The sequence below is a fragment of the Rhinolophus ferrumequinum genome, chromosome 12 (assembly GCF_004115265.2).
Source record: "Rhinolophus ferrumequinum isolate MPI-CBG mRhiFer1 chromosome 12, mRhiFer1_v1.p, whole genome shotgun sequence".
NCBI lineage: Eukaryota > Metazoa > Chordata > Mammalia > Chiroptera > Rhinolophidae > Rhinolophus > Rhinolophus ferrumequinum.
In genome coordinates, this window is record NC_046295.1 from 73,701,904 (window position 1) to 73,729,045 (window position 27,142).

General features: G+C 43.0%; 1 protein-coding gene across 7 annotated transcripts in view; it reads right to left on the bottom strand.

Moving 5' to 3' along the window:
- Positions 1-27,142, bottom strand: part of DENND1A (DENN domain containing 1A) — a 468,543-nt gene that overhangs the window by 248,181 nt on the left and 193,220 nt on the right. For all 7 annotated transcript variants that reach the window (XM_033123052.1, XM_033123054.1, XM_033123055.1 and 4 more), the window contains 2 exons: positions 9,134-9,203; positions 3,594-3,674 (listed from right to left, as the gene is read on the bottom strand). In XM_033123052.1, the coding sequence (XP_032978943.1) occupies positions 3,594-3,674; positions 9,134-9,203 (151 nt within the window). The remainder of the gene's footprint in view (positions 1-3,593; positions 3,675-9,133; positions 9,204-27,142) is intronic.

Genomic DNA, 27,142 nt, shown 5'->3' on the forward strand with positions numbered 1-27,142 from the left:
AATATCACTAGGTTCATTCGCCAATGGTCTTTACTAACCAAACCTGCCATTTCATTTCAGCATCTGAGATTATATCCACCTACAAGCTGCGGGCAAAATCTGCCCTGAAGGCCCAAGCGATGTGTTAAGGAGAGCTTCAGCTGAAGGACGGCTGCACTGACACCATTTCAGATGGTTAACAGCGGAGGAGTTCTCTCTGCTATGCATGCTCTGCAAACAAGCCTCCTGACGTCCAGTGCAATCTCCAGTGAAGGGAGCGCAATGCCCAGCTCCGTGTAGTTGAATACCTGACCTGTTCAAAGAACTTTCAAGGAGGCATCTCCATGTGTGCAACAAGCATGTGTTCCTGAATGAAGTGACAACAGGCTGAACGGGTGACACCTCCTCTGTGCTATTAAAGATTCAGAGGGCAACGGGAAGCAGGAATGGAAGGAGCCTGGTGCTGGTCAATTAAAGATGGGATTGTACAAAGGCCGGCAAAGGGCACCTGCAGAGGTCAGCTTAGCCATGGCCGAGGTTCAAACCCGGACCCCCAAGGGACATTTCGGGAAGTTCTCCTGCCCTACCATTCTTGGATAATTGCAAAATAAGTAGGTCTCTAGAAAACTGAGTTGGATAGCCTTCCTGAAATAAAAGGCCCAGGGGACAAGTGCAATAGTGACAATAACAATAATGACAGTATGAGCTATCTGTCTAATATTCAACAGAGATTTATTGAATACCTGCTACCTCGCAGGCTTTATGCCAGGTCCTTTATAAATATTATCTCTAATTTCCATAACAAATTTTAAGGCAGATATTATCTCCACATTACAAATGGGGAAATTAAGGCTTAGAGAAGTAAAGTAACTTGTTAAGGTCACACAGCTAGTAAGTGACAAAACTAGGATAATTAGAGCTATGCTCTTTCCACTATAACAGACTGTTTTACCAGTGCTTTTGATGTGCAAATTATAGCTAAAGCCACTTGCATTAAAATAATATACTAACAAGTAAAAAATATATTATAAAAAGATAACTTTAAAGAAACCCTCTGCAATGCATTATTCCAAAATTTGTGAGTCGGTGCCAAAACATTACCTATGAAGTATTACAATAGCGATTATGTGGCATGGAAACTAGTTAACAATTAATTCAATTTAACAATAAGGATTACAGTAGTAAAAGTAAAATATAAGGTTAAATTTGATGACAAATTTACCAACTTCTATCCCAAATGGCTAGAAGGAAGTTCCAGGAAATGTTCAGTGATGGATGCCCACACAGTGATGGAGTCACAAAGTAACGGCTGGTACAGTGAGGGGGAAGGAACAGGGCCCAGAGAATCGACCACTTAACAGCTATGTGATTTTAGGCAACTTCACTTAACGGCTCAGAACCTTAGTCTTCAAACCTGTACACGGGCATCATAATAACTACTTCAGAACTGTTGTAAGGAATGTTATTTATGTGACGTGCCTAGCATTCCATAAATGGTATTTTACTAGAAAATTATTATTGCTCTTTTGTAATCTATTGCTAGATTACACTTCTACTTTTCTCAATCATCTATATCAGACACACAGAAATATTCTCTTGTGACTAAAGACCAAAAAAAGTCCAGGACTGCCATTTTATCAACATTTCAGGTTTTATAATCTAGATGAGACTCGCGCTTTAATATCAGAACTGCCACATGGAGACAGGAATTCCTTGTGAACAGGAAAGAAAAAAAAAAATCTGCCTTTACAGATGCAATGGATTGTAAATAGTGAGCCAATACAATTCCAAAACTAAGTTGTCCCCAAGCTGTCCTTTGAAATTCTGTCTTGCTCCATCGCCCATGAAATGCTGGGACCAGAGGAGGTCAGAAACATTCCTAGAAACCACTGGCACGAAACAGTTACACCCTTCCAACAGTTCTTCCTGCCCCTGCGATGGCTTGTCCTTCAGGCCTGGCAGCCACTGAGGGGAAGGCGTGGCCCTTGCTCCCTACCAGCTGGTGACCCAGCCAAGCTACCCACAGCTACCTGTCGGATGTCATTACAGACTGAAGTGGTGAGATCAAGCTGCTTAGGAAAAGGGGCAGAGGCAGAGGCAAGGTTGCCGAGCTATTCGGCAATGATGGGGGCAGGTTTAAAGCTCACTTTTTTTCATCTGCCAGACAGTCTTCTTTACGTGAATTTCTGTAACAAGCTTCCTTTCCTTCCTATGTGCTATTAATGTGAGCATAAAACCTCTACAACTTCCTTTTTTCCTTCCCTCTTTCCTGCCTTTCTTTCATCACTCATGGCCTAGTGGAAAGAATATAGGCTTGGAAGGGTCCCTGGATTTGAAAACCCCCATCTTCTCGCTTATTAACCACATAATCTTGGATGAGCAAGTACCTTTTCCTCTCTAAGCCTCATCTATTACATGCAATGAGAATGGTAACATCTATGTGTAGTCGTTTTGAACATTAGAGATGCACACTTAGCATAAATTAGGAACTTAGCCAATAGTAGATCTATTATTAGCTTATTGGTAATATTATTGCTTTCAATTTGATCACGAAAAAGACCCATGAGATATGTTCATTTTCTTTAAGAGGGCAAATGCCAAGATAATCACCACTGAACACCAAGACTCTACCTGGTTCGAGTGAAGCTGAAAGCCAAAACTTTTTAAACATTCAGACCCTACAACAGAGGGGAAGTAGGCCCTGCATAATCGACAGCTGGCCGAAGGATGTCCACCTGAGAATACTGATGAAGGTGCTCACTGGGTTTGACCTGGGGAATTAGAGAATTCTAGTAACTGAAATAAGGACGCACACGGATCGCTCAGATCACTGGCAAACGACAACTAGGACCGAAATCTCCCAATTTGTAGTTCAGAGGCTTTTCCACCCTAGCACACACTACAGAAAAGGTAGCAAGTATTTAACAGAGTTCAGAGAAACAGTTATTACTGCAGTCCAGGAGCTATGCTAGGCACGCTCCATCCCTGTCCTCAGGGGGCCTGCAGTCTAATGGGGGAGACAGGAAAACAGATCCTCCCAAGTGGCGTGACTAAGTACTGCTAAGTGTACAAGATGCTGGGGACAAAGAAGAAAACCTTAGCTCAGTCTTGGGGGCTGTCAGGGCAGGATTTCTCAGAATTAAAACCCAAGTTGAGCTCTGAAGAATAAATATGGGGTACCTTGTTAAACAGGAGAGAGGTGGTGATGAAGGCTCAGGGGGAGGCCAGATGGGCCTTAGCAAACACAGGCATGCACAGAAACGCTGAGGGGCGAAGCATGAGGCAGGCGACCCCAGGACGGGCTGAAGAGGCAGGCAGGGGCCAGCCACCTGACTCGAAGCCCAGCATCTGGCATCCAGGAGACGCTAGTGGTGGGATGACAGCCAGGAAGAGAGGAGGAACCTGGGGACATGGGGGACCCATTGCTCATGGGATCCTAGAGAAAGGAAGAAATACAGTTCCCTGGCCGGTCTTGAGCCCAGCGGTCTCAGAGTTCTCGGGGTAGGGGTGCGGAAGGTGTGGACGACAAAAGACAATCCTGTGCAGCTCACTCCTTTTTACTGTTCATAGAGAAGTGGCTTTTCAGTGATTGCTAATATCCTGCCCCCACTTACCACGCTGAGATGAACAGACACTCCTGGGTCCGGGATGGGAAGTCTGTGCAGAGTTTCAAGAAGCTCATTCCACTGACTCTCCTGAAAGAAATAAAAGGCCTCAGTCACCAAAGCAAGGCTGAGCCCCTAGTCAGAGACCTGCAGGGAGGTGTAGGCACACAGGGAGCTGGGGGGCTGGGGCAGCACTGGCCCCAGGACAGGAACAGGGGTGCTATCTAAGTCAGCTGGGCCAAAAGACACTGCTGATGGCTCAACAGAAGAGCCCCACAGATCCTCCCTCACCAAGTCTGACATTTTCTACACAGTGAGACACCGACTATGACCGCCTTTTATGGATCATATAACATAAGCTCTCAGCAAATCTATCCTCTCGACTCCATAGCAACAACTTTTCGGTGCACACAATCCTGGTCTACAGGGCGGGGGCAGTGAGGAGAGGTAACGACGACACTATAGATCCTGTCTTCATCATCATTACCCTCCATTCATTTTATGGAGTGTTCACTGGATACACACGGCAATCTCCAATTGTGGGAAGTTAAAAATGAACTACGCAGAACAACATGCATTATAGGACGGTGGCTGTGCATTTTAATTAGTGAAATGAAATACAAAGCAGCACAAATTATTCAACTGAAAAGAGATTCACCTTTAAAAGGCTCAAAAAAGCACTGCTTGCAGAATGATCCAAAAAAAACATTTCCCACCCTGTGGAATCTCTATAGTGACATAATAGTACTAAGCTTACATTTGTGTCCATTTGTTATCTGTTTGATCCTCACAACTATCCCACTTTACAGATTGAAAACTGAGGCTCTGACAGGTGGAGCAACTTGGCTTCAAATCAGCGAGTTAATGTAGTAAATTGCTCCACTTTCTGTGTTCAAGCCCAGGGCCCACTCTGCTGCTCGGTAACTGTTTTTGAGAGTGAATTTAAAGAAGAAAAAGAAGATGAACCCAGATCAAAAGGCTGTTTCAATCTGAACTCTGATAAATTACTCAAGTATCTCACAGAGGAGGGAAATATACATACGATGTGTGATCAAAAGATACGGTGAATGTTTAAATTTAAAAAATTATTACACTAAAAGACACATTGCCATTAATCCTCCTCAAAATACTCCCCCTCGCTTCGAACACTTATCCCATCGTTCCTGACACTTTCTGAGGCAGTTCTGGAAGTCCTCTTTCGTGAGTGTCTTTACTTCATCCTCCATTGTGACAACACTCCGTGTCACACATCGCTTCTGTACAGCAATTTCTGTCAAACAATAACATTACAGTGTGTCCTCATGCACCTAATTCACCGGATCTGGCACCATGAGACCTCTGGCTCTTCCTCAAAGTCCAAATGACCATGAAAGATAAATGTTGTAAATCGATTCAGGACATCGAGGCGGCCACAACAGTGCAACTAAAGACACTCACAAAAAGAGGACTTCCAAAACTGCTTCAGAAAGTGGAAAGAACGATGGGATAAGTGTGTTTGAAGCGAGGAGGACGAATGGCAATGTGTCTTGTACTGTAATAATTTTTTTTTTAATTTAAACATTCACCGGTAGTTTTTTTTTTTGTCATACCTCACATGCATGCACACCCATGCTTAATTTTGCTCTGAAACAATTTCAAATTTACGGACTAATTGTAGGACAATACAAAATTATGTATTTTTCTGAACTATGTGAGAGTGAGTTGCCAACATTATGCCCCATCATCCATATAAATACAAGGACAGTCCCCTACATAAGCACAATGAATCGTCTATAAAAGTAGGAAATTAACATCGATACTACATTCTCATCCAATCCTCAGATCCCGTCAAGTTTTGTCAACTACGCCAATAATGTCCTTGTGAGCAAAATAACCAGTTCAGAATCACAAATTGCTTCTAGTTCTGACTCTCTGGTCTTCATCAGTCTGGAACAATTCCTATCATTTCTAGATTTGTATGAACTTGACAGTGAGACCCGCCATTTTATAGAATCCCTGAGTTAGCTGATGTTTTCTATTGATTGAGATTTCAGTTCATTCTATCACTGATGATGTTTATTTTGATCATTTGATTAATTCACCTGATGTCTTTACTATGAGGTTACTAGTTTTCCCTTTGTGTTTAGTAAGTATTGTCTATAAAACCGGGTCTTATGTTAATTTTTGCTCCAAAAGACACATAAGAGCTGATGGTCCGGGTAGGTCTTATTTTTGGGGAAACACGGTATATATCAATATCCCATTCCTCATCAAACTTTTAATTTATCCATTTACTTATTTATATTAGTTGGACAAATGGTTTCCTGTTTTAGTCAATGGGTTATAATCCTTTGCTATCGTTATTTGTTTTGATTCGCAGATTGTCCCAGATATGACCAGTGGGAATCCCTTGCCCCTTCGAGCTCACCTTTGTGTCTTTCTGACATGTCCCCATCATGTTTTGAGTACTTCCTTATTTTTGGCACAAAAAGATATTCCAGGCTCATCTTATACTTTCCCTGCCCCAGCGCTGGAGTTAAGACATTCCTTTAGGGAGCTCTGGCTCCTTTGGGTGGGAAATGTTACAAAGAAACAAAGATTTGGACACTAGATGTGTTCCCTGCTATTTGGATGTTGCTGACCCCAGACCCTTTCAGTGGACTATACTACACACACAGACCCACAACACATACTTACATCTCTATTCATTTTCATATTTGTCACATACATTGAAAGCCATGGGTTCATACAAATGCCTCTAATTCTAATCCATCCCTAGCAATCATTCCCGCTTCCTCCCTTTACATATTTGTAACTATATTCTACAGATGTGAAAAATCTTGCTCCTATTTTAGTATGTTGACTTATTCATATGTAACCCATCTTTGGTCAAGGCCCTACCTCCCTATTCACCTAGATGCCCCTCTTGCCCTGCCCAAATACTGACATCCAGGGCTAGCTCACTACTGTCCACTTTCCCCCAACACAAATGCCACACCCAACCCCGGCGCTAACACCCCAGTGCTGGGCCACTGCTGCTGCCCCCTCGATCCCACTAGTTCTGACATCCAGTGCCCGCCCAGCCACCATCACCACTGTCCCACACAAACAACCTCCTCATCCCTCAGGCTCCGACACCCTCCGCCAGGCTGCTCTGGGTCAGATGCCCTCCTCACCCCTGCCGTCCCTTCCACAGGGATGCCCTTGTGGCCCTACTCAGGGCCTGACAACCATGCTGGGTCGATGACCCAGACAGACACCCTCGTCGTGCAGCTTAGGCTCTGACACTCCATGCTAAGCCGTCATGCTCACCCTCCACCCCCTAATTGAAGCCTACCATGCTTAACCTTCACAAAAACTTCTGGACTTGGGAAGAGGGTTCTGTGTTTTTAACAAAAGCTCTTTCTTCCTGTTCTAATCTGATGAGCCACACCTTGCAAACAACTGAGCCAGGTGTAGGTGGACTCCCCATCATCTATGTGATCATTCCTTTAACCAGAAGAAATCTAATAAAGAGTCCTGGGTACAGGGGAAACAGACTCCACTCAAACATGACTGGTCTCAGTCTCTAAAGCTTCAAGAGGCAGACCCTTACTGGGGCAATGGCCCAGAGGACTGGTGTGCCAATTTTACGGGGCAATAATCCTGTCTCCCCATGTGTAGGTTGTACCTATCTATATCACCACATGTTTTCCAAAAGTCTACTAAATTTGCTTTTTTTTGGTAACTCACTGGAGCATAAATATGGAAGAAAAAAAGTATGTGAGTCAATCTCCAATTCTAAGACTGTTAAGAGCCTATGTCTTTTACAATTCTATTTACTAAAGACCTCTTTCAAATTTGAGTGGAAACCTCAATTTTTGACTAAAGTGAACAACTATGAATCAGAAATCAACGAAGAGACCCAAGGTGGCCTCCGAACTCATTCATCAAAGAGTAAATCACTTCTTTTAGGAAAGAATTCCCTGACACCTAAGCATCCTTTCAGAGCGAGCATAGTGATCCAGGGAGCCATTTCTATCAGTTGTCCCTTCCCTTTACTATGGTGTCTGGAATACATTTGCCAGTAACTTGAAGAAAAGGTTTATCCATTATACACACAATTTCCACCTTTTCTCCAAAACAGCATTTCCCCGACTGTGTTCCAGCAAACACTGGTATCTCAAAATATTAACATCAGTCAAGGCGTAGAAAGGGTTGGGGGGCAAATGAGATGGGAAGCCCTGAGTAACACAGATTTCTTCACTGTAGGACTTCTCAGAGCCTACACCACAGGTATCTTAAGGAGACAAAAATGACACACAGCTTTCCCTCCCCGACCCCAATATTATTGAACTATGGTACTCTTTTTATGGATCATTTCTCAAAATTAATGTTCCATAGACAATATGAGGGAAAATTTTTCTCTCACATTTAATAATAATGTATCACTTCAATTAAAAAAGACCATTTACAAAAAGGAAAATATAAGAAGTTAGATATATAACAAATATTCAACTCACTAATAATCGAAGAAATGCAATTAAAACAATGTGACTTCTTCACTTGTGAAATTAACAATGAATTCAACAAATAGAGAGTACAGTGACTTAGGTTAGTAAAGGGTATCTTTTAAGAAAACAGTACAATTCTTTTGGAAAGCAGTTTGGCAAATATCCTAAAAAGGTTTATGTCCAGTGACCTTATAGTGGCCCATCTGAGATTCTACTCTTAAGGAAACAATCCAAAATGAAGAAAATGTTTTATGCTCAAAGATACTAATGGCTGTAATTATTTAAAAAAACAGACACACACAAAAGAACACCCAAATAATAAAAACTCCCAACAATAGGGAAATGTTTCAGTAAATCAAGTTATATGATACAATGCTATGCAGCCATGAGAAATATTTACAACATGGGGAAAACGCCTTCGTTATTATGGTACCTGGTGAAAATATGGTAAAAAGATGGGCTACAGTAGTCTAAATACAGCCCCCGTGGACCCTTGACATCCATGGAAGATACATTAGTATACCATTTCTTCCAAAAGTACAGTAAGGTATAGCGGAACTTTTTAAGTTATTTTCAGACCCTTAGAAAAATAATGTAAAAGCACAACAAAGTCTTACGGAAATGGGAACTGGGGACAGCTGGCTAGGTCATTGGCCAGTTAAGTGTTTTAGTCACAAATCTCAGCTTCTCAGCATGACACCAGCAATTCATATTTGCGTTTCAGCAAAATTACAATTTAATACATGTCATGAACTTTCAAGGCTGCTAGGAACGATTCGATATGGGAATATTAATTCTGTGAATACTAAGGGTCTGTGTATTATTTATTTAACTCAAAAAGTAGAGGAAGAAAACATCCCAAAATACTAGCAACACTTATTTTAGGGGGGTAGCGGTAGGGAGACCACGTCGAAGGGATTTTCTCTTCCTTCCTACTATTTTCTGAATTTCCCAAACTTCCTATAACGGGCATGCAATACATTTTCGGTAAACATTTTGGTGAAATACAAAGCATGTATTACTTTTATAATTATAAAAGTTAAAGTTTACTTGTTAAAAAGAATGAAAGATAAATACCTGTCCTTTTGTCGTGTAATCAGCCAAGATGTTAAGGAGCTTATAAAATACTTCGAACCACGGGAGATAGCTAGGGAAGAAGAGAAGACACATGAAATATTAATATGCAGGTCAAAAACTTTAACCAGGAGCAAATTCAAGACTGGTACATTTCAGTTTTTCTCTACATCCTAAAGAGATTTCCTGTCATAGGCTGTGCAGGGAACACAGACTGGTGAAAACACTAATTATTTCTGGGATTTTAAAAAACTGCCTGGATAAAGACAGAGGATTGAATGTTCATTATAAATTATTCCCATGCCTCAGAGCTAGAACAGACATTCAAAGCAGACTCTGCAATCAGGAACCGTCTCTGAGTAGCCCCCAGGCCTCTCCCATCACACCCACCCTTTCCAGGAAAGCTTCCATTCAACTTTCTCATGATTGGACACACACAGCCACACACACAGCGAGCACTTCCACCGCTGGCAGCTGCAAGGTGTCCCAAAGGCCCCAAGAGCCGACCCATTTATATTGTTACAGCAAACATTCTAGCTCTAACACACCCTCTCCGTACTTAGAGTGGGATGAGCTCTAACTCTCTGACACCCCTGCCCTCCACTGGATCCTGACCCTCAGGCCCCTTAATTCTGACGACAGCCTGGGCCTGACCATAGTCCATCCTCTGTGTCGCTCTTAGAATGGTCTTTCTAAAATGCAAATCTAAGTAGCCCACGGGATGAAATTCCTGCAGTGCGTCCCATGGCTACAGGACTTCTTCGGAGGGCGTCCGAGGCTCTCCACCGCTGGGCCCGTGGCTGCCTCTCTGGGTGTCGTCTCCACATGCCCACTCTTCTCACTCAAGACTGTGCAGGCATCTTCCGGCCTGCCTCAGCTTGCCCACACTTGGCGCCTTTCTCCCTCGGACGTCCATGGGCTAGTCCGGCTGATTGCTACTCATCGTCCTAACAGCACCCCGCCCCTCCCTGCCTCTCATGCCCTAGTTCCCTCTTTTCCACGCGGCCCTAGGTGTGCACCTACTCCTGTTATAACATCCACACGCCATGTGGCACTCAGTGGTGTCCGTCTTCCCGACAGACACTGTGCAGACAGAGAGGAAGGATCCCGTCTTTCTTCACTTCATCTTCCCAGGGCTCAGTAGAAAGCCCAGCATACCGTCCGTGCTCAGGGTTGACCGAACAAACAAAACTAAACAAAGACTAACAGCAAAGGCGCGTTAGTGTGACAGAACTGCTGTTGGAATATGTCCCCACTCCCAAGAAGTTCTGTCACTTCATTTAAATGGCTTTGTTCTCCATGAGAGACTTTCCAAAGCGACATCAAATTGTCGTGCAGGAAGAGTGTTGTACCAAGCGCCCCCATCCCGCTCATGTCTGCCCGTTCCTGACGGAGCTGGACACGGAGGGGAGCGCCGACGCCGTCTGCCTCCACCCTGCCGGGCAGGGGGAGATCAGCACCCTGTACAGATTACCAGCTGTGCCTCGAGGGGAATAAATGAAGTGAGAGGCAAAGAGAGAACAGATAAAGTGCACAGTCCTCTGTCACGGGCGTCTGCCTGAAGCCAGCACGTGCTACTGTAAAATTTAAGTAGCTTATCAAAATATACTGATAAGCAACTTAACTTTTCACTTCTCTGACAGCATTATCACTTATGTTAATACGTTTCCATCAGCTCTGGCAGCTGCATATTGACTATTACAGAGCCAATGACTCCTGCCACTTTACACAGCATTTACTTTGGCAGAGCAATGTAAACATTCAAGAGGGATTAGGGAGGAGATAGATAAGTTTCTCCCTTCCTATTCCGTTAAATAAACCTCAGCTGAGTTAAAAGCCATTCTAGTAGCAACAATAAATCCCCTCGGAAGAAAACTCTCGCCCCGATGAGAGGACTCTTAGTAAACAAATGCAACCAAGGATTACAAACACTTTTTTTTTCTGAAAGAAAAAAAAATCACTACCACGAGTTAAAGCTAGCAACTGAAAATCAGGAAGGAAGAAAACAAAAACGAAGAAGAGAAACTATTTCCTTGCAAGGAAACCGTGGTCTCAAGTAAATGAGAGAAAAGTTGAACTCACTTTAGGAACACTTGATGAAGAGACTGAGGGCCAGCTGGATTCTCTGATAATTTGGGCCTGCGGTACAGAGGGAAGGGTTTGGGCCCGGAACCCCAGGCCTCCACGTCTTCCCCTGTTGTAAGGATGAAGTAATGGGACGTGGTCAGACCGCCTGGCCCACGGCAGACAGTGCCCAGCTTCTCACACTCAGCCTCAGCCTCACCAAATCGATTCTTTTTGGCTACGCTCAGCAGAACCCTCAGCCATGGGAGGTTTCACAGTTACCCTGGAAATCAGCCATTTCTTTCTCCCTTTGGCCTGACCGGACACAACTGTTCTCCACATGTTGTCCCCTGTGCACTGACAGATGAGTATCTAGTGATGGCAGTGTTAAGGTCTTGAAACCAAAACCCAGCTGTCTTCTTCTTCAAAGGATCCCTCTTTTCCCCTGGTGGGAGGCCAGGGTTCACAGCTGAACTCTATCCAGTGCTGTTTCCTGTACTGCTTCATTAGTCTGACACACAGCCTCGCGCTGCCTGCGACGTTGCAGGTGAGGGTACGGAGACCCTCCACGCCATTTTGTGCTCGTCTGTCATCATGGAGTAAACACCACTTCCCAGTCCAGAGACAGGAAGCAAACAGTCCATTACGCTGCTCCTCCCTGGACACTAAGGAGCTCCGAACACCTCTGGGCCTGCCCGACTTGCTACCTTTATGCAACCACTCAAGTCCCAACCACAGTGTCACTGTGTGGTGGGCTCAGTCCAAGGCTGGGACCAAAAGAACAAAGGATCCCTGTACGTAAGCAGGCCGTGGTCCTCGTGGGGGAGAGGCACATATGTAACACAGCGTAACAGTTTGGGTCCGGAGGAGCTGGGACCCTTCCCCAAGTCCTTTATTTATAAATCCTTTTGAGGGATTTATAACATTATAATGGAGCATTATCATGGCCCAATCAGCAGAGCCTTGAGGGTGAAAAGCCTGCTTCTCAGGCACTGGCCTGGGTCTGTCTGAGCTTCACTCACCAAACTGTCTCAGGTAACTTCGTCCCAGGTTCTGCCTGCACTCCCAGGCAGACAGTCACATGGAGAGGTTTCTGTTTGATGTGAGCTGATACGAAGTCCTAAACTTGAGAAGAGCTCCGGCAGCACCTGCAGTATTCCTACACACACAGCTTCGCTGAAACGGGCCACCAAAGGCCCTTGTAAGATGTGCAGGGGCAGGATCCACACACAGTGCATATAGTCAAATGGCTCATGGTCAAAATCACCTGTAAAAAGCCCCTAAATTGCCTCCGACACACAGTAGACGTGGTTTGTACAGACACAAAGTCACTGGTCTGAGTTTGGGGTACATGCTGGGTGACAACAGTCTATGTTCAAATCCGTCAGCATGGTGAGCTGCTTACACTTGAGCTGACTCAGGAACTGAGTCCAACTGAGGATAGACAATTCACTTTCCTCATCTCGCTCCACTGAATGGATTGTCCAGATAATCGTTCCCACTGTTGTATTGTATGAGGTTGATGCAAAGTAATTGCAGTTTTTGCAATTATTTTTAACCTTTAAAACTGCAACTACTTTTGCACCAACCTAATACATGTATGTATGATTGAACTTGATGATGGGATTCCACTTCAGTGTTGTAAGTATTAAAATAGAAAATCATTACAAATTTTAAAAGGCTTTCCCACTTTTGCTGCTATTTCAGCTCAAGGCAAAGAAGGTGTGTGTATGATGGGGGCAGTGGGCGCAGAGACGGGTGGCAGAGGCTGACTGAGCTGACGAAGGTGATCACCTGGGAGAACGGCAGCTGGGAACAGGATTTCAGATCCCAAGCATGGAGAGGAGGCTCTGCTCGAGGAGGGGCACCCTGCCACGAGGTGTGGGAGCCCAAGAGGGGCAAAGAGGGTTCCCTGGTAAGTCGGAGCTCAAGCAGCCTACGGAGGGTGTCCACACAGCGACGGCCTGGCTTGGAGTGTCAGGACTCAAGCGGGGTGAAGAGGGTGTTGAAATTGGGGCAAGACCTGTCTCGGGGTAAAGAGAGAATCTGTGTAGGGGAAGGATTGGTGCTGGAACCCAAGAGGAGTGCAAAGAACATCTGGAGGACAGTCCCGTGTAGGGTGTCAGCCCGAGCAGGCGGGAAGGTCCCATGGAGGGAGGCAGGCAGAGTCCAAGCAGCTGGAAGGGACGTCTCTGGTAGGAGGCAGCGGCAGCACGTACATACATGAATGGGGGAGAAGGTCCGCATACCAAATAGTACATGGCAGTATTGCATCAAAATTAACGCCAATTTTCTGATTTTGATTATTGTAATGTAGTTATGGAAAAGAATGTTCCTTTTTGAAACTATGCATTAAAGTATTTGAGGAATTACTGGTTATTATTTTGGCAACACTTCCCAAATGGGGTATTTATATCCTCCTTGCAACTTTTCAGTGAGTTTTTGTTATTGTTTCAAAATTAAAGTACACTGGAGAAGAAAGAGTCTAAAGGGTCTTTTCTTCCATCAAAGTACCATAAGTGGATCCACTAGAGTGTACAGAGTAATGACATGAGTTGGGAAAATGAAATCTTAAAATTGTGGCTATCGGGAGGAGCATGCAATGGAGAGAACAGTGAGGGGTAACTGCGGGCATCGACGCTCATTCACGCAGAGAAGAGAGAAGACGGAGCGGCACCTCCGTCTGGAGAGAGGCTGTTCTCAGTGCGTGGGAGGACGGCTGGAAGGGGTGGGGATCAACAGCACGAGAGGGAGAGAAAACTCAGGAGCAGTGGCTTACAGGCACGAACCTCGGGGCCTGATCTGAGAACTGTGGGCAGCTGGAACAGCCAGAGTAGGGTACACAGGCTGCAGGACAAGAGATTGGGGGGGTGGGGATAGGAGGAGAACCAGACTCTGGAGGGCCACCCATATGCCTAACGACGGGCCTCCCCTTTATTCTGTAATCAGTGGGGAACCAAAGGGACACTTAAAGAGGACTAACATTCTGAGTGTGTGTTTTTAGAACCAGGTAGAAAGTGACTGTTTCCCCCTCATCTTAAACCGTGGCATAACCCGGTGGATCTCACTCAGTCTTACCAGAACCAGTGTCCACTTTGCGATCCTAAAAAGAAAATCTTAGATAATGCAACCTAGGCATACACATCATTTGAAGAAGATCAACATAGTGCTCTGGCTCTAACACAAAAGACAAATCAAAGTTCACTTACAATAAAAGTTTCCCATGTAAACACTCTGGCACCATTATATTAGAAAATACAATGAAAGAGTCCCTCCCTGGGGAGGTTTCTGGCAGAACGGCTCTCCTCATGTCTGGAATAATGAGTTTCAGGCTCAGAAGAGTGACATGGAATGGGTCTTTCATTTTTCTTGGTGACTTTCCACTGTCTAAGGAGCTTTTTCTTGAAACTCCATCTTGGGCACTCAAGGGGAGGTATCACTTCTTTTCTTACTTCCTGTCAGCAGATTTTGCCAAGATGCATTGGATGCCAAGCATCCCTTGGTTCAGGCTATTTGACACTGAGTTTTTAAAACTTTCATCTTAAAAACCCAAACCCCCAAATTTAAAAAAGCAGAGCGGCATGGCATTTACTGGAGAGAACAACAGTCTTGGGTCAACTAACCCTGGATGAAGCTCAGTTCTGATACTAGCTGTGACATCTTGGGAAAGCAATCTCTCCCGGACTTGGTTTCCTCTTCTCAGGAAAAGATATCCACTGCCTAAGTCATGTAACTGATGCATACGGACACCGATCTGGTGGCTGTAATACCTTCCTGCCCCTCTGCCTAACCACCTCGTCCATCTCAGCTTTGGGAGGCTCTCTTTGATTCCTGCTGTCTGGGGCAGATGCTTCTCCCGCAATCTGTCCAGGAATTCCTCCTGCCCCGCAGTCACCAGAGTAGACAGGAAAGCACTGGCTATTATAAGAAGAAAATAATGACCAATGATGTGACCGACTAAGATGGCAAGCCGCCATTCAGCCCTCTGGTTTCACCTGACATCTATCCCTGCTCCTGTCTGTGTCTTAGCCGGTCAAACATCTATGATAAAATGCAAACCGACCACAAAGTCAAACTACAAACCCTTGCAAAGAATGTACATCCCGCGAAGCCCCTGTTAAGAGATGCTGGACACCTGTCAGACTTGAGGCAAAGGGACCGATAAATGCACACCTGGCAGCATTACAGCAGGTAACAAGGGACAAAGAGAAAAAAATCAAGAAAAACAAGGACAGTGGCACATCAAAAGAAAATGAATTCAATATCAAAAAATTAACAGAGGCCTTGGGGAAATCCTCAACTACTTTTGGGAAAATGACTCCTTTTATGATTATGCTGTGAAAGTCAAACATGGAAGTCTTATTATGTCAGAAAAATTACAACCACACCCCTTAAAAGAAAACCACTTGACTCGTTATTTATTCTAAGCATAGTGCACTGTTGGAATAAAGGCTAGACTTGGTTGTTATAAATTTCTTTTCAAAATTTTAGTTTCATTTTTTCAAGATAAAATCCTAAATAAACTCCCCCCATTTTTACTATAAAATTGTGGTCTCCATTTAAATAGATGTATTTTATTCCCAGAATATGAGGCCCTCCTGGACTTACCCTACATTAAGACTCAGCACAGTTTATAAAATATGCTTGTTTGTCTTCTCTACTAGGGTCACCTCCCAGAGAGCAATGATCATGACTGTGGATTGACTATTTAATCTCTAATGTGTGCCTGGCACACGCTAGACATTCAATAAACCAGAATTTCCCTTGATGGATGTAACTCATCCCTCGAGTTTCTACAAAGGCCATAACTACTACAGCTATAGAGTTAACAGTCAAGTAACTCTTGTTGGGAGGCGGGGATCCAAATTTAGGAGGCAGTATTTTGGTTCAAAAAATAATCCAGAACTAAAAACGATCCCTGCCAATGGACTGCTGGAGTCTGGGACAAATAATTAGAACAGAGTGAGAAAATGTTCAAAGCAGATTAAGAAGTGCCCACAAACCGAAGATTTCTTGCCCCTCACCCATCCCTCCAATACAAGGAAAGCACACCCCTTACTTCTTTTGTTCCTACTTCAAGGGCTCTGGGAAACTGTCACCAAATCAGGGTGACTATTTTAGCTTGGCAACCTAATTTTTCAAGCACAGTTTTTAAAATTGCTCAAGAGTCCTCAAATCGGTCCATGCCTCAGGCTCTACGTTCCCCACGGGGTCTGCTCCACACTTTTCCTTCCTCTCCCTCTCTAACCCATTCCTCCTGCTCTTCAGAAGATACTCTTCTCTTCGAATTTACTGAAGAGAAAGGCAATAGCTTGAGTTTTCCTGCCTTCTCGTGGGAAGTAGGAAAGATTCTAGATCCCAGCCACACTGCCCCCTGCGGACGTAGCTTCCCCTCCATTACACTCAGCAACAAGCACTCCCAACTCTACGCATCACAAACCCACCTAGTGTGTTGGTCTGCGGTGCTCAGACTACAGCCTCAGCACCAAGGCGCACACATTCCTCCTCCCCCTGGGAAAAGCACAAAGCTTCCTGAGCGAACATTCAGCTTAAATGAACATTTCTCTGGAATTAAAAACTGAGGTGATATTTACAGTCAAAACATCACACATTTCCAGATCACTCATTTTTCAAATGTTACAGTCAATCATCTAATCACAAAGTCCCCCACATTTATTAAGACCCGTCCAGTATAAGCCTGGCTCTCTGCACTGAGAGCCAGGTCCCAGGACTTGGGAGCTCACAGTCAAACGAGGGAAGCAGACATTCAGTAGCAGCGGGGTGTGGGGGGCGGTCAGTGCTATGACAGAGGTTCATGAAGGGAACAGGACAGGTTCTGGAAAGTCTTCTCACAGGAACTGACACTTTACTGATCAACTTTACTGCAGTCAAGAAACCCACTGCCTTTGAGTATCAGCTCTCACGAGCTGTGGCCCAAGCATGTCTCCTCTGCCGTGTGTGAAATGGGGATATAACATCTACACTCGCCTGGCCGCTGGGAATGCACCCACCACTGTGCCTGGAACAGAGTAAATACTGTTTTCTCCTGATAAAACTGTATTCTTATTGCTAACAAGATCAAGTGTCAGAGGAACCTAAATAATAGAAACAACAACCCTCTCTGGGGGATTGGAGCCAGTCTCCCTCAATCTGAGCGTTCTGCTTTGCTCAGTTAGTTGCTTATCTCACCTTGTAAGTTTATGGTGGAATCCAGTGAAGCTCAAGAGTCTCGGATTTATATCCATAATTAACATCCCATGGTGATACCTATTATATCTATGTGGGAAAATATATTGTATGTACTGAATGAATAGAAACATTAATTTGCATTAGGAAAAAACAAAAAACTCCCATAAAATACCTGTGCTTGTACAAATCTACCCCAACACACACACGGATCTGATTTTGGAAACAAGGTTCTTTTCTCTCCTGATGGGTATTCAGTAATTGTTGCTTTTAGAGAGCGGACTTGACCGTCTTCTTTTCTGTGCCAGTATTCCCGTGACTGAGGAAGACGGCTCAGGAGGAAAGCACAGAGGCACTTTTCTGTCATCCCCGGTGAGGTGTTGGTAACAGATCTTTGGAGTAATGACTCTTGCACTGACAATTCAGTGTAATTCTCAGGGATTTTCCGTTGAGCACAGAGAGGGCGAGCGCACAGGCCTTTCATCATTTTCCTAAGAGAGTTTAGGATGTCCTGCAAGTTTGTGGGTTTTTAATTTTTTTTTGTCATTCAGAATATCTTATCTTATTGTTTAAATTACTATTGTAATATAATGTAATGGGTTAGTGAGATCCTAACAGGGCCTACCTTATGAAGCTTTCATAGACTGAAAGAAAAAAACATTGTCACTACTAAAAAAAAAAAACACCACACACAAAGGGAAGTCCTGTCCTGCTTTCAGGAGTAAACAACCAAATTAATTACCCCACTGAGATGCCACTTAGTATTACTCTTCATTTTAGAGCTAGGAAATGGAACCTACAGGGGGAAGGGAAAAAACATTTACCGAGTGATAGGTGCTTTGAGGTTAGGTGCACGTAAAGAAAGGAAGAAGGAGAGACAGGCACACAGAGAGAAAGCAGGATGTGAATGTGGCTGGTCCAATAAAAGTAACGTTTCTGAAGGCAAAGAGTTTTAGGCCAAAAGAAAACCTAGCACCTACACCCAAGTCTTTACAACAACTCTGTGAGGTGAATTATAATCCCATTTTACAGATGAGAAAACTGAGTCTTAGAGAAGTAAACGGACGAGCACAGGACAACACAGCTGCCGAAAGCAGAGCAACACACAAAACTAGTCCAGGATGATTTCTATCCTACTCACTCCATACGACACAATATTAGCTATTCAACATCGTCAAACGTAATGACCAACCCTGATTAGGATTTGAAATTCTTACCTTGCGGTTGTCACTGTACGGAACGTCCTGATAAAATGAAAGCTTGCATCCGAAAGCCCCTCAGCGCTCAGTGTTCTGAGTGATCCAACTTTGGCTGCCTCCCAACAACTCAGTGTGTTTTCTTTGCCAACTCCAGGACACTACTCATGTGTCAGCTTTTTATTGCTTTCAGAATTAGTGTATATGTTATATTCAGAAACACAAATATAAATAGCTTGATTGAAAATGTTTTAATCAAACACGGCAGAAGAGATATTTTAAGTTTCCAGTGCTGCATTTCAAGACCCAATGCCTCTGCTTCTTTTCAAGTGTTTTTAAGAACTTACCTACAAAAATCACGGCCTGTGTCATAGATTCTTAAACAGACTGTGTTGCCTTTTTTAATTTAAAGTATAAAGCTTTAAATGTATGCTTATGGTGACAATTAAGGAAATGCTAGATTAGACAGGGCATCAGTTTTCCACGAATAGCCCTCATTTAAGTTCATTTCCACCCCAGATCTCGGCTTGAATGTTACATCATTCAATCGCAAATCTCTCTATAAAAGTGTCTGGCTGTCTCTTAAACCCATTTACGCTCCATGCTTCAATGCCTTTCCTTGGCAACTTTTTCCATATGCTTAACTTCTTTCAGGGAAGCAGTTCTGTCTCAATTCACAGCACAGCACACCAATCAACACAAGCAGGCAGGTAAAGAAAGGAAGGAGAGACAGGCACACAGAGAAAGTAGGATGTGAATGTAGCTGGTCCAATAAAAGTAATGTTTTAGAAGAAGGCAAAGAGTTTTAGGCCAAAAGAAAACTAACCTAACACCTACCACCAAGCAATCAGAGAGCCCTGAACTTGAATTTATAACCCAAACACTCTGTACCATATGCAACTTGAGACACACAACTGGTAGCACTACTGGGGATTTATGACTTATGACTTGTTCATATTTAATTTGTAACCAAACACTTCCCCTTCCTCTTAGCTACCTTAGAACTCTTGATTAACTCTTGTTTTCACAGGTCAGAGGTTAAATAAAGGAAGGGAAGCATTCTGGGGTGAGATTGCCCAGAGCACCACATCCAAGAGTGACCTGTGCAAGGAACATTAAAATAAGTGATAAGACTAGAGATTGTTCAAGACAGCTGATGTTCAAAGCCTCCTCTGGGTACGAAGCAGGACCTTACGACTACAGCGCTGGCAACAGAGAAAGACAGGAAACTGCTCTCAAGTTACCTTTAGCCATGGAGCAACTCTCTCACCAAGAGGTTTCTCCCAAAATGTTTTTGGAAATGAAACAGACTTTTGAGGGAAGGGAAAGCAGGAATTTTTGCAAGCTAAGCAACCCGTCACCTTGCTTCATTCTGCCACAGGCGTCGTCTTGCCCACCAGATTCTCCTACTACACAGAAAACCTCCACTGCTGTCTCATTGTGTAGCAGACCTGGGCCAGGCTGAGGTAAGCAAACTTCTTTGTGCAAAATTCATCACACAGAGGCACAGCCGGACTGCTGAAAAGGGTGTCATCTGTTCAACTGTAAGATGCACCCAGTCCCAAATACCTTTACTGCTGGACCATTCCTGATGCACCAAACATATAAAAACAGTAATCGAAGAGACCACCATTTATTCTGCAACTACCAAGTACCAGCAGCCCTATATGCACTTGCTTATTTACTCCTTGTAGTAATTCTATTAAGGAGGTACCATCGTATCCCCAGATAATAAATGAGGAAACGGAAGCACAGAAAGGGTAAGTAACTTGCCCAGAGTCACACAGCCCCAAAGTAGACCAGGGTCAAATCAAGTCCAAGTTTATGTGATTTACTACACCAGTACGTACTTTTCTGAAGAAAATCTCCCTCAGGGATTGATATCAGGGAAGTACACATTACACAGCACATACACTTCACATTTGATTAGGTGTTTTCAATTTGTCAAATGGGGCAATCATTAAACTAATTTTGTAAATAGCATTCACTCATTCATTGCCTAATAATATAAGCGAGGCACTGGGTAGGGAGTGGAATAAGGCATAACTTCCACGACAGTAGGTCCCTGGTTTAGGTTTCTATGTGAAAACCAGGAATGACCTGATAGAGGCAACAAGAACAGAACTTGGCAAAGGTAGGAATTCATGGCTGGGCCGCCCCGAAAGGAGGTAAGGTGGCGCTCCCTCTGCACCATAACCACGTAGCACAACCACACCACCAGGCAGGCCAAGTGTCCTCAGCTGAGCTCTGGGCGAGCACGTGGGACCCAATCCCGCCCCCAGGAGCTGGGAATGCGGTACCAAGTTGGAACATAAAATGCCGTTAATCACTTTCTGTTGTTTCTGTGATAAAAATCCTGCCCCTCAGCCACTTGTTTTTAAAAAATAATAATCTTTGTGCTGATGGCTTATTGCTTGATTATAAGCCAAGAGAAGCAGTTTGTAATATTACAAAAGCTAAAATTGGAGTTATTAAACTCCCTCAAAATATGGTAGCTTAGAAGGTGAAATGTTTGGTTACCAATCAAATAGAAACAAGTCATACGTCATAAATCCCCAGTAGTGCTACCAGTTGTGTGTGTGTTTCCCTCAAAAGAAACCCTATAAAAAAAACTTTAGAGAAAGGAGGTTCAAGCAGCAAACCTCCTAGCAGAAACAGGTTTCTTTGATATCCATCCTTAACACTCACATAGCATGAAAGAGAACAGGAAAGCAGCCTTTCAATAAGTAACTACTAAAAGCAGACTATTAAAATGAAGATCAGAATATGTACACATGAATCATTTTTCCTATATCTTCACAAGCATTAAATGTTATGACTTAATTTTTCTGGTAATATATTTTAAATGGTAGTTCTTTATTAAGTATAATAGCAAAACATATACACACACCTAAACATGTGCTAAGAGAATGGTTAAATAAATTGTGTAATTAAATTATGTAAATCCAAGCAAAAAAATTACATTTTAGAACATTTTTAGAAAATGCTCATAAAATACAGATTGAAAAAAAGTGGTATAACTATACATCTATCATGCAATTACACACACTATTGAAAGATCAGAAGACAAAACATTAATTGTGGTTCTTTCTAGGTTATGGGATTGTAGATAATCTTTGTTTCCTTGTACATTCTTTCCTACATTTACTATGGCTTATGTATTGAGCATGCAAGTGCCTTAAAAATTAGAAAGAATCTGTTTTGTCTTTAGTCTGGGGTTTTCATTATTGCAAATACTTGGAAGCAAGCTAAATGTGTATTAATAGTTCACAACAAACTATGAACCATCAAAATGATAGAATATTATACATTCATTAAAATCTGACTATAGAAAAATATTTTAACATAGAAAAATATTTACAATACATTTAGAGGTAAAAGCAGGCTCTATAATATGAACAAATAATTTTTCATTTTTGTGTTTTCCTATATTCTCCAAACTTTCTACAATAAACATGTATTACTTTGATTAACTTTTAAATTAAAATACCTCCCCACTTTCTTTCTTCCCCCCCCCACTTTCTTTTATATTAAAAACAAAAACAAGACCAAACGCCAGCCATACATGTGATTCCTCCCTGCCTACCAACTTCCGAATCATCTTGCTTGGTGGTAGGGAGGTGGACTGGTCAGAAGAGCAGAAGCAAAGGCCTACCTTTTTTGTTTCTTTAAGTCTGCTTAGCAACTGTGACGACCCAGTTCCTACACAGGCCCTCTGGATGAAACAGAAGTTTGCACTCTTTAACAAACCGGTCACACCAGAGCCTCATGCTCTTTCCCTGGCACCACGCTTTCATGAATCTCAATTTCAGAGCAATAAGGTTTGTAGTGACTTTCCTTCCAGGTGGACTTGCAGAGACCCTGGTGGGTCTCAGAAGGTGAGACACAATCACTTATCCAAGGACACTCTAAGTTGGGGGTGGGGATGGGGTTAAAATCTCTTTTTCCTACAAGAGGGGATCCTTCATATAAATATGTAGGGAGCATTTTCATATAAATAATATGCCAGCCCTGTGGTAGATAGCAAGGATACCGAAACGAACAAGACGCAGGGTGTCTGTCCTCAAGAAACCTGTCTCTTAGGTAAACGGGGAATCATAATGCACTGTGGGATACAGCTGGGCACCAAGAGCTGTGGGCACACTGAGGAAAAGTATCTCAAAGGTCTGGGGTGGCGGCTAAATGAGGAAGAGAAGACAGACGCAAGAAGAGTGCATTTCCATTTGGAGGGAACAAAATATCAGAGACAAAGACACAATGAACTTTGAATGGCTTGCAGTGGTTGGATCACACCTAAGGGTGGGGAAGGATGGTTCTCTGCGTGTCTTTTTGGGGGGTGTCGGTGGGGGGTGGGAATGGGGGTGGAGAGGGGAGTCATGGCAGTAGAAGATGTGACTAGATGCATCAAAAGAGACCAGCTTGTGAGGAGTTTTATGTGCAAACCCAGAATTTAGCTCTTTTCCTGAAAGCAAAGAAGGGTTTTAAGCAAGGAAGGATTTGACCAGATTTGTCTTTTTAGAAGGTCACTTAGCAACACAGTGGAAGATGAATCAAAGAGGAAATCTGGAAGCAGATAAACCAAAGGTTTTAAGACCCACGTGGCTGGCATAAATCCTCAGGGAAGAAGAAGGTTCTAAAAGTGATGGCTTCTATCAGTGCTCTTTTAATTACTGAATACAACTAAAAAGAGGGTTTGGGTCGAGGAGCTAAACATTGAGCTCCTTTTAGGCAAAGGTTGTCTTGAAGAGTGAGCCTCCGTCAGAACTGGCATCCACGTGACATAGTGGGAGAGGAGGTGGAGATGGACAGCCGGGAATGACAGGTGTGGTTCCCCTACATTCTACAGGGCTCCCCGAGCTGTGACTTCATCTCTCTAAGGCCTCTTTCCTCTGCAAAAGAGCAATACTTCGTATTTACCTAACAAGGCCATGGTAAAGAACAAATTAAGCAATGTAATACAAATAATTTAATTTAATGCAAATAATACAAAGTACCCATTACAGTTCACAGAACATATCAGGCACTCAAAAATAGGTCGCTTCTGCTGTAATTGTTAGACAGGAGATGCCGACTTGTCTCTCAGGAGAAAGAGTGGTTCAAAGCTGTATTTTGGATTATTTTAAATGCCTTTAAAATGCTGAATGCCAGAAGCATATGTATATTCTTTACAGTTACTTTTAAAATTGTATCTGTCACAAAAGAGTGGGCTAGGGTCAATAGAGATTTTATTAATATTTATCCACTTGACACAAGATAAAGATTTCATTTCAAAGACAGAATAAAAGCAAAGAAAAAAAGATGGGGATCATAAACGTGTCACCAGCATTTTTTCAATTACACCTCAATGAATGACTCTTTTTTCAAGCTAACACTGCAAATAATTCCTTGTGCCTTCCTGGCTGAAGGAATATCATAGATTGTCCTGAACTAATTAAATAAGACTTAACTGGAGAAGATTTAGCATGCTGTAGTGATATAAAAGATAGCAACAGTAATAAGACTCTAACAGCTATCATTAAACAAACATATGGATGTTAACATTTTTACCTTTCACAAATATTTGAACTTAACTTTTATGGGTCTAAAATAGAGCAGCTTTAGTTAATTTAAAGACCAGTTCTGCACACTGAGCCGTGCATGGGATGGGAATGAAAACATCTAATACCTCAGCAATGCCAGGCATTGGACCACACAGTTCAAGGGCATTATCTCCGCTCCTCACCTCAGCTCCGTGAGATGGGTACCTTCAGCTATAAAAAACAGATGAAGAAATGGAGGCTCCAAGACGTGCAGGGACGCGCTTAGGGTCACCAAGCCAGTAGAGTGGCAGTCAGGACTTGAAGGAAGGTCTTCCGGTTTTAAAGCTCATGATCCTTTTTCTTTTTTATGTCAACTTTGAATCATAGTTTACAGACAGTGACAGCCACCCATCTGATGTGTACACTGAGAGGGGTTTTGGTAATTATGTGCAGCTGTGTGACTGCCCCCAGAATCAATCTATACAACGTTTCCAGGACCCCCGAGCGGTCCCTGTGCCCTCTCTAAGCCAATCCCACTCACCCCTCACAGGGTGTCTGTTCATGTACATCGTCGCTCTCACCACACAAGCCCGAGATCATCTGTTTACCACCTGTTCTTCCCACCAACTACCTTTTTAAAATTCATTTCTTTTTAACATCAATTAAAATTCACTCCTTTGGGTGTATAGTTCTCTGAGTTTTGACAAGTGCACAGAGGAGTGGAACAGCCACTCCACTCACATGCCACCCAACCTGCTTAGCTGCCCTTTCGTCGTCAAACCCTCCCCCACTCCCAGGACCTGAGCTGTTTCTTGTTCCTATAATAATGCCTGTTACCTAGTGTCATATAAATAAAATAATACAGTCCGCAGCTTTTGAAGCCGGCGTCTAGCATCATATTTTAAGCTTCACCGTATATTTTAGCCTTTTCCCACTGCTGACCAACGAAGGACAAGTTTTAACAGTAACTTATTCCCAGGGGTGTTTCCACATATCACAACTCCATGGCACCAGCTCTCACTCTACCCCAAGTGAGGGGATATGACAGGAATATCTTCAGCCCAACTAATGTATTAAAACAGTGTTTCATTCACAAACTTCATTAGCTATGCTATTTAATACTAACAAATTAATTGAGACACATCTCGCATGTGAATGAAATAAACCAGTCTAGCTACACTGGGATTGTAGTGTATCCACCCTCCGTATTATACCATGCTTTCTCCCAGCTACGAAACCATGCCCAGCCCAGAGGTGGCAAGGGTTTGCTCCATGACCAGAAACAGCAGAAGCCAAGCCCCCTGCCACCTGGTCCAACAAGGTGAGGCAAAGGAGAGGTAAGAGCAGCAAGTCGCTCTCAACTGTTCAACCCTGTCATTTTGTAGCAGAAGGAACAGAAGTCCAGAGAGTAGGAGGGACTTACCCAGAGCCACTCATCTGCATCCCAACAAACCCAGAAGGAGGTATCTCTGTCCCCACCGAATGGCTTAGCAATCCCCCAGTATTACTCTCCTCTTTCTCTTTCTGCTGTATCTCCTACCAAGTCAGGTACAAAAGAACGTGGTTTCTCTTGTCTGATAGAATGTAGAGTAGTTGCTATCTTCAATATCTAGAATTGTCCTGAAACATCAAATTTTCAATTGGGTTCCACAGGAAATGCCCACAGTCCCTTACTAACCAGGCTTGAAATGATGTCTGTTTAGCTCCAAACTTGATGATCTTTCTGCCTACTGTACATTTTGATATCTACTCTGACACCCATTTGGGTTAGTACTCTATGGCTCATTCGGCCATCAAACATTTACTGACTGGGAGACCCTTTGCTGGTTCCTAGGGCTAACAAAAGAATCAGACACTGTCTCTAGTTTTAAGGAGCTCAGTGTCCAGAAGGGTAAGACACATAAATCAACAAGTATAATTATTGAGATAAGTGCTAGGAGAAGTATGCACAGGCACCAATTATCTCTCTCACAGGAGTGTGCACACACATGGCAATGACCAACCGCATCCGATGTGACAGAATTTCTTTAAGCCCTAACAGAGGTTGTTAATAATTCTAAAATTAAATAAAAATGGTCATATTAGAAGATCCTTTCTTTTACAGAAGGACAGACAGCTGAATAAAGGCTACTACCGGAGCAGTGAAATCAATAGTGATCCGCAAAAAGGGCTACTTGATTTTTCTGAGCAATTTTCTTCTGCCTTTTTCTGCTAATACAAAAAAAAACTGGCACCTTTGTCTGGGTCCAGAATGTAAAAATCAGGAAATAAAATGGCAACTCTTACAACTGTGAACTTCAATCAGCTCATTACAAACCAAAGAGACATATTTGAATGCATGTTGCTACATTCATTTACCTATTCTGCCAAGCCATTCAATTACACGATTTCGTATTTTGTATAAAAAAAATAGAGCCATGTTTCTTTCAAAAGCTGGTATTTGGAGAAAAGTGATTAGAACAGCATGCTATGATACGCTAATACAGTGGTTTCATTTAATGGACAGTGGCAGTTTCTGAAATGCTCCCTGTACTTTAAATTATTGCACTTAGAATTCATGACTACAACGTGTCTTAACATTTTTTCTTTACTGTACAATACACTCCACTGCCACTGTGAATGCAAACAAAACACATTATCAAAAGAGTTTTATTAGCATTTGTAATCTCAACACAAGTCATTTTTAAAGGTGGGCGGGTTGGTACAGTGGGTTGTTCAAATTGTGTGAACACTGAGAAGGATAAAGCATAATTCAGGAAAGAGGGAGAAGGGGAGAGAAAAAGCTAAAGCAGGAGAAAAATCTTAAACCAAAATTTAACGTCCCCTCGGAGAGACAGGGCACAAAAGAGGAGATGAAGTTTATTCTAACCAGAAGCAGCTGTTGCTGTTCAAATTAGGAAGCATTCCTAATGAATCAGCAGTTCTTATAATAAATATACTTCCCTTTGAAATGTGAGGATTCTGCTATGAGGATTTCTTTTGATATATTTTTTACATGAACTCATTAGACGAAGAAGAGGCAGGGATCGAGCATGTTCCTTTCTAAA